Source organism: Asparagus officinalis, chromosome 2, assembly GCF_001876935.1.
Source record: "Asparagus officinalis chromosome 2, Aspof.V1, whole genome shotgun sequence".
Lineage (NCBI taxonomy): Eukaryota > Viridiplantae > Streptophyta > Magnoliopsida > Asparagales > Asparagaceae > Asparagus > Asparagus officinalis.
Window position 1 is genome coordinate 61662697 of NC_033795.1, and position 8156 is coordinate 61670852.

Below are 8156 nucleotides of genomic sequence, written 5' to 3' on the forward strand. Positions count from 1 at the left end.
GCCTTATATAGTCTTTTGTATTTATACACCCTTAATCATGCATATTTGCAAAACTATGCCCCAAATCTCAATATTTATAAAACTATCACCAATCATCAATTTTGAAGGAAAAAAATAACTCCAAACAAATTATTAACTTCGTTAATAGGCTAATTTACTCACGTATCTCATCTCACACATGTTATGATTTGACCCTGGGTCCCCCCTTATCAGAAGCATACTCAGACTGACCAATATCTTAGCGACAGCCGGTAGGTATGATTGTAGCCAAGTGCCGTCATCTTCATAGTGAAGAATATCCAAATCCTCCTTTTTATTCACGCGTCCAAGTGAAATTTCAGTAAGACAAAAGAAAAGGATAGAAGGCGATCGACTATTGATTTAGAATCAAACACAACAGATAATAATAATAATAATAATAATAATAATAATTGTTCCCCTTGGACATCTTTATTTAGAATACGTGCACGCGCACACAAGCAGCTACAAGTTGCGAACAAACCAGTTACATGACCTCAATTGATCTCCCGGGAAGGATATACCTGCTGGCCGGACTTCAATAATTGTTCTTCCGAAAATGAGATATCTGCAAGTTTTCTACCCCCATCTTCTGAAAATTGCTGCTCCTCCGAGACCTGTAGAAACGTCCCCAACTGAATTCATTGTATTTAGCCGGATTATCTTCAGTCACAAGTTCCTCTAACGGCTTCATGATTATACAATGTGCGGGATCGAAGAAGAATGGGAAGGAAAATCTCTCCCTCTCCGAGTTCAACGACACCCTGTGCTCCGTGCTCTCGTACTTGTCATTGCTCCACACCTGCATGGATGAACTTGCTACGAAATATCAACTGCTTGAGAATGAAGAAATTATGATAATGGTTTTCTCCGTAAGTTAAATTACAGTCTTTGCTTCATAATTATCATATTTACTTCGAAGAAATTAAGGCTTATAGGATTTACCATTGAAGAATGGCGATTTTGTTTCTCCCGTCTCAATTTCTATGACATTAGAAGTAAATACCGTAGGTAACCATCACTTGCGCTCCCATGTTAACATGTTGGAATAATCATGACGTGGCCGGGCCGAGAGAAGCGGTCAAGCAACAGCATGAATTGGTTGCGGGATTCATGAGTTGGTTACGGGATTTGATCTTATTTTTAGGATAGGTTGGTTTTGAGTCTGTTAAGCTTTTTCTCTTATTTAAAGCGAGTGATTGTTTTAAGTTTGAGAAGCATCCCAATCAATAAAAACTCTCCAGTTCTCTCCGTGTGCATATTCTCCCTCTGTGCCTTCATTCAACGTTTTTTTTGGCTTTGATCCAGCTTCATCACGAGGCTTTGATCCAGTTTCATCACGTGGTATCAGAGCCAGTATGCCGAAGCAGATGCCGTCGTCGAGCAAATCCCAGAGTGGGAGCGAGGAGCTCACTGACACAGTAACAGCAAGGGAGGGCTCGGTAACCCTCAAGTACCCGATGCTGTCGAAGTCGAATTACCCGGCGTGGGTAATGAAGATGAAGGCCAACATGCGCGCCCAAGGGGTTTGGGCGGCAATCGAGGCCACCGGCGATGCTGAATCGGTGGACGAGAAGAAGGATCAGATGGCGCTCGCCGTCATCTACCAGGCGATCCCGGAGGAGACAATGCTTCAAGTCGCGGGCAAGGAGACTGCCCGTGAGGTCTGGGAGGCACTCAGAACCATGCACGTTGGTGTGGAACGTGTGAAAGAAGTCAAACTCCAGGCACTTCGGTGGGAGTTTGAGAATCTGCGCATGGGCGATGCGCAGTCGGTGGATGAGTTCGCTACAAAACTCACTACCCTTGTGAACCAAATACGTTCTCTTGGGGAGACAATGGAGGAGAGCCATGTGGTGAAGAAACTTCTCCGTTGTGTGCCACCAAAGTTCTTGCAGATCGCCGCGACTATGGAGCAGTTCGGCGATCTCAAGACCATGCAGGTGGACGAGGTGATTGGTGCTCTAAAGGCACATGAGGAGCGCTACCGTGACTACGACGACCGGCACGAACAGGCGCTACTAATAAGAGGGGATCCTAAACCCGACGCAAAGTCATCACGGGGAAAGGAATTTTTTTCTCAAAACAACCGCGGGCATGGGCGTGGTTACTCACGCGGCCGTGGTCGTGGCCGAGGCCGCGGCAATGGAGGTCACGGCAGTAGCACCAGTACTCGCCAGGGAACAAACGGAGGTCGTGAAGGAGGCCGAGACAAGAGCATGATCAAGTGTTTCAACTGCAACAACTTCGGGCACTATGCTTCGGAGTGTCGCAGTAAGCACCGAGACGAGGAGACCAATCTCACCCGTGTTCTAGATGAAGAGCCAGCACTACTCTTGTCCGAGTGCGCAGGGGGCGCGCGCAACATGGTGTTGTTGAATGAGAAGAATGTTATTCCGAAGCTGCAGACAGATGAGAAGGAAACGGTCGGGTCTGACGTGTGGTACCTGGACAATGGGGCCAGCAACCACATGACAGGCCAGCGGTCTATGTTCAAGCACCTAGATGAGAGCATCCACGGGCAGGTGAAGTTTGGCGATGGCTCGACAGTGCAAATCAAAGGGAAGGGATCCATCCTATTTCTATGCAAGAACGGTGAACAACGACTACTGCGGGAGGTATATTTCATACCAAGTCTATGTAACAATATTATTAGTCTTGGTCAGCTCTCTGAAGGTGGCAGTAGGACTGTTATGTGTGGAGCATTTTTGTGTATATATGACAGGAATGGGAGATTGTTGATCAAAGTCAAGAGATCCCCCAACAGGCTTTACAAAGTTTTGTTGGAAACTTGTGAACCTGTTTGTTTGACGGCAAGCATGGAGGATCCAGCTTGGTTGTGGCATGCGAGGCTTGGGCACGTGAGCTTCCAGGCACTCAAGATGATGGGGGATCGAGTAATGGCACACGGCATCCCGAAGATCAATCATCCAACGCAGATTTGCGAGGGATGTCTTGTGGCAAAGCAAACGAGGAATGCCTTCCCCTCACAGGCGAACTTCAGAGCCGAACACCCGCTACAGTTGGTACACGCAGATTTGTGTGGACCGATAACACCAGAGACACCCGCCGGCAACAGATACTTCCTCCTCCTTGTTGACGACTATAGCCGGATGATGTGGGTGTACATAATCAAGCTGAAGAGTGAAGCATTTGGCGCGTTCAAGAAGTTCAAGGCATTGATCGAGAAGGAGGTTGAGCACAAGATAAAGGTGTTGAGGACAGATCGCGGTGGCAAGTTCTTGTCTCAACAGTTCACGACTTTGTGTGAAGAAGAAGGCATCCAGCGGCACTTGACAGCGCCATACACGCCACAACAAAATGGCGTTGTTGAACGAAGAAATCGTACTGTCCTAGAAATGGCAAGGAGCTTACTGAAGAGCATGCGTATGCCTGCAAAGATGTGGGGGGAGGCGGTGAGGCATGCGGTCTACATACTCAATCGAGTACCGACGAAAGCCTTGGCTAGCACAACTCCCTATGAGGCATGGACGGGCAAGAAGCCTCATCTGGAGCACCTAAGGGTTTTTGGGTGCACTGCACATGTCAAGGTACCGAACGTACATACAAAGAAGCTCGACGACCGCAGCATTCCCATGGTGTACCTTGGAGTAGAAGCGGGAAGCAAGGCGCACAGGATGTATGATCCCCGACACGGCAAGATTCACGTGAGTCGTGATGTTGTCTTTGAGGAAGAAAGAAGCTGGGAATGGAGTGAAGCTGAGAAAAATGACCCACAGGCTTGGGTCACGTTCACCGTCGAGGAGCCCATTGATGGTGACAGAGCAGCAGTCAGTCACACGGAAGCTGGGGAGCAGACGCCCTTTACACCTGGCGTTCCCACGGAGTCATTGACACAGGGTGCGACATCGTCATCATCTCCGAGTCCGCTAGCCGCGTCAGCTCCAGCCTCACCGTCAACTGTCCAGGGATCTCCAGGGAGTTCTGCTTCCTCGTCTACTGATGATTGGACTGAGAAATATCGTTCACTTGCTGACATTTATGAAGAGACCCGTGACGATGAGCTATTATTGCTAGCTGCCGAGGAGCCAGCAACCTATCATGAAGCCGCAAATGTGAAAGAGTGGGAGGAAGCCATGAAGAGAGAACTGGAGGCCATCGAGAAGAACAAGACATGGGTGCTCACCGAGCTGCCACCCGGTCACAAACTCATTGGACTAAAATGGGTATACAAGTTGAAGAAGGACAGCGAAGGCAACACCCTCAAGCACAAAGCAAGACTTGTGGCAAAGGGGTACACTCAACAGCAAGGAGTTGATTTTGCGTGACGATGAGCTATTGTTGCTAGCTGCCGAGGAGCCAGCAACCTATCATGAAGCCGCAAATGTGAAAGAGTGGGAGGAAGCCATGAAGAGAGAACTGGAGGCCATCGAGAAGAACAAGACATGGGTGCTCACCGAGCTGCCACCCGGTCACAAACTCATTGGACTAAAATGGGTATACAAGTTGAAGAAGGACAGCGAAGGCAACACCCTCAAGCACAAAGCAAGACTTGTGGCAAAGGGGTACACTCAACAGCAAGGAGTTGATTTTGAGGAGGTCTTCGCACCGGTGGCCAGACTTGACACCGTCAGGTTGATCATTGCCCTTTCGGCTCAGCGAGGATGGGAGGTGCACCATTTGGACGTCAAATCAGCATTTCTAAATGGTGATCTCCAAGAAGAAGTGTATGTTGCCCAACCTGAAGGCTTCATCGTGAAGAACCAAGAGCACAAGGTGTACAAGTTGTCCAAAGCCCTCTACGGCCTTCGTCAAGCACCAAGGGCATGGAACAAACGATTGGACCAGAGTTTGAAAGGCCTTGGGTTCGTGAGATGTTCACAGGAACAGGCGGTGTACACAAGAAGCAATGGAGCTGACACACTCATTGTCGGAGTGTATGTTGATGACTTGATCGTCACCGGCACGAGTGTTGACGAGATAAAGGGGTTCAAGCAGCAGATGATGAAGGAGTTTGAGATGAGTGACCTTGGGTTACTCTCCTACTACCTTGGAATCGAGGTGGACCAGGGAAGGGACTGTGTCACACTAAGACAGTCGGCCTATGCCAAGAAGGTACTAATGCAATTCGGGATGAGCGAATGCAGCCCGACAAAATACCCCATGGAACCAAAGCTGCAACTCGGAAAGGATGTTAATGGAACATTGGTGAATCCAACGGAATACAGGCGCGTCATCGGATGCTTGAGGTACTTGACTCACACCTGTCCGGATCTCTCTTATTCCGTCGGGTTGGTGAGTCGGTATATGGAGAGGCCTACTGCCATGCATCACCAGGCGGTCAAGCAAATCCTAAGGTATGTGAAGGGAACCATTAGCTACGGGCTTGTGTATGGAAAAGGACATGAAGTTGAGGAGTTGGTCGGATTTACTGATAGCAATCTAGCCGGGGATGTCGATGACAGAAGAAGTACTAGTGGCATGGCATTCTACCTCGGCGAGAATCTGATCACTTGGGCATCTCAGAAGCAGAGAACTGTGGCATTATCCTCATGTGAAGCCGAGTTCATGGCAGCAACTGCAGCAGCTTGTCAGGGACTGTGGCTGAGGAGTTTGATCAGCGAGGTGACTAGTTGTAAGCCCAAGCCAGTCACTCTTTATGTCGACAACAAGTCTGCAATAGCTTTAATGAAGAATCCAGTGTTCCATGGACGCAGTAAGCACATCGATACTCGTTTCCACTTCATTCGAGAGTGCGTGGAAAAGGAACTGATCGTTGTCAAACATGTGAGTACTGAAGAACAGCGTGCTGATATTCTGACTAAGGCACTTGCTAGAATCAAATTCAAGGAGATGTGCGAGCATATTGGCGTCAAAGATCCGGCTTCCCCACGTCAAGATTAGGGGGGAGCATGTTGGAATAATCATGACGTGGCCGGGCCGAGAGAAGCGGTCAAGCAACAGCATGAATTGGTTGCGGGATTCATGAGTTGGTTACGGGATTTGATCTTATTTTTAGGATAGGTTGGTTTTGAGTCTGTTAAGCTTTTTCTCTTATTTAAAGCGAGTGATTGTTTTAAGTTTAAGTAGCATCCCAATCAATAAAAACTCTCAAGTTCTCTCCGTGTGCATATTCTCCCTCTGTGCCTTCATTCAACGTTTTTTTTGGCTTTGATCCAGCTTCATCACGAGGCTTTGATCCAGTTTCATCATAACATTCATATTATAAGGTCAGTCACAGATAAACACCCTGCAGTACTGCAGAGGACTAGAAATTTATTTTCATGATTATCGTTTTGTTATTTGTACATGCATGTAGTATAGGAGATATATTAATTTCCACATCCATAAATAAGGGTGGTCTGGGCATTGCATGGCTTAGGTGCTAATAAAAACGCATTGGATCAGTGAATGATATTACACGAGGTGTATATGCAATTAATTATGTATCGAAAATATGATAATTGTATTAAAAAATGATAATGATTTGACTAGACATTGAAAATTAGATGGACGCCATTTTTAACCTGGATGAGATCGCCGATGTTGATGACGTAGGAGTCGGGAACAGGCTTGACACGGACCCACTGGCCATCGGACTTCCTCTTGACATCGAGGCCCCCGACATCGTCCTGTGCCAGGACAGTGAGGGCTCCTTGGTCCTTGTGTGGGCCCACGCCGAGCGCAAGGTCAGGGGAGGGGCACGGAGGGTAGCGGTTTAGGCGGACTCTGCTTAGGGAGTCCTTGAAGTAGCCGTTCAGTCGCTTGGCTGGTAAGTCTAAGCTCATGGCCATGAGTTCCAGCAGCTTGAATGCGAGTTTTTCGACGGCTTCTGCGTATTCTACGCAGGCATCTCTGTGGAAATAAGAATTTCAGAGGAGTTAGTAGAAGCACTAATTCGGATGAGGCAGAGAGTTCACGAGACATGTTTTTGTTTTATCAGTAGTTAATGTAATCCAAATCACAATGAGGATATTTGTGTCGCTCGTACGTGTAAATCTTCCTTAATTAATCAGACTTCGGACACAACAATTGACGGTATATTTAGAGCGTGACTTTAGAAATATTGGTAAGAACACCAATTTTCCAAACGGACCATTTCACTTTTTGATTGACCATCCAGAGTTCGAAATATATACATGAACAACAAACGATGTCATATTTGATGTATTCAGATCTTTTTGAGTTTCTATCACATCTCTCCAAAACGCTAACTAACAATGTCATTTTGCAGCATTAATTAATTTCAACTCAATTTTGTGGTCGCTCGTCTCACTAACTGCAAAGGTTGCAATCACAGAAGTCTGGAACGTGGGATGCTATAGCAAACCGCGACCCAGGTTCAATCGTCCCAGATTCGCGTGGAACACGACCCGGTTCACCAGCTCCCGTGACCCAATTTAGAATTCAAATCATTTGAGTTAAAAAAAAACTCTTTTCCAAAAGAAACAATTAAAAACATGAGAATTTAAGTAAATAAAGTATGCATACCATAATTGCAACATGATTCTCAAGGTTCTTTCACCATTACTGATATCAATTAGCATATTTCTTAAATTGACTCTTGCAAAACCTTTGATATCTATATTTAGGACCCGAACCTAAAGTGCACCACATTCCCTAGCGCACCGTTCGTATAAGACTACCACATCGTACTTGATTCTTATTGAGTGACGTACCACACTCTCATACCCATCCAGTGAGAAAAAACACAGCGGATTCTATGCAACTATGGTTGCAATTGTTGTCGTAAACAGAACATTTTGGTTTGGTTTAGCTGTGAATAATGAACAGAGTTGGTTCTGTTAGCCCTTATGTTTTGATGATAATTTACAACCACCATTATCGGTACTAATTGCTTGTTAAGTGATATTGTAGTTAATATGTATATCAAGCTTGTTAGTACCATATATATGGAGGATTGGATGGAATATGAGCTACAACGTCAATATCCATATAGGAGGTGGAGGCAATGTGATGAAGCAAATGTTAATTAAGAACAACATATACAAGTGAAGGCTTCATCAAATCAAAGCAATATCAAGACTCAAAGAGATGTTATTCTATGTGAGGATATTTGCTAGTTTTTATTTTCTCTCTAGTGCTAGATTGTAGGCAAGTAGTTGTAGATTTCATTTGAAGCTATTCGGGATATCACACACACTTGCACACCTTCA

At 46.1% G+C, this 8156-nt stretch overlaps 1 protein-coding gene across 1 annotated transcript; it reads right to left on the bottom strand.

Annotated features, from left to right (window-relative positions):
• On the bottom strand, positions 377-7050 carry LOC109831532 (probable 2-oxoglutarate-dependent dioxygenase JRG21). Its single transcript, XM_020398864.1, has 2 exons — positions 6507-7050; positions 377-820 (listed from the first exon to the last, which is right to left on the bottom strand). The coding sequence occupies exons 1-2, from the start codon at positions 6771-6773 to the stop codon at positions 557-559; spliced, it is 531 nt and encodes a 176-aa protein (XP_020254453.1). The 5' UTR covers positions 6774-7050; the 3' UTR covers positions 377-556.

Bases quoted from the DNA above. Each gene is read 5' to 3' on its own strand.
- LOC109831532 (XM_020398864.1), bottom strand. From the start codon at position 6,773: ATGGCCATGAGCTTAGACTTACCAGCCAAGCGACTGAACGGCTACTTC. The intron at 821-6,506 runs GTTAAAAATGGC...TCATCCATGCAG, and splicing joins ACATCGGCGATCTCATCCAG to GTGTGGAGCAATGACAAGTA.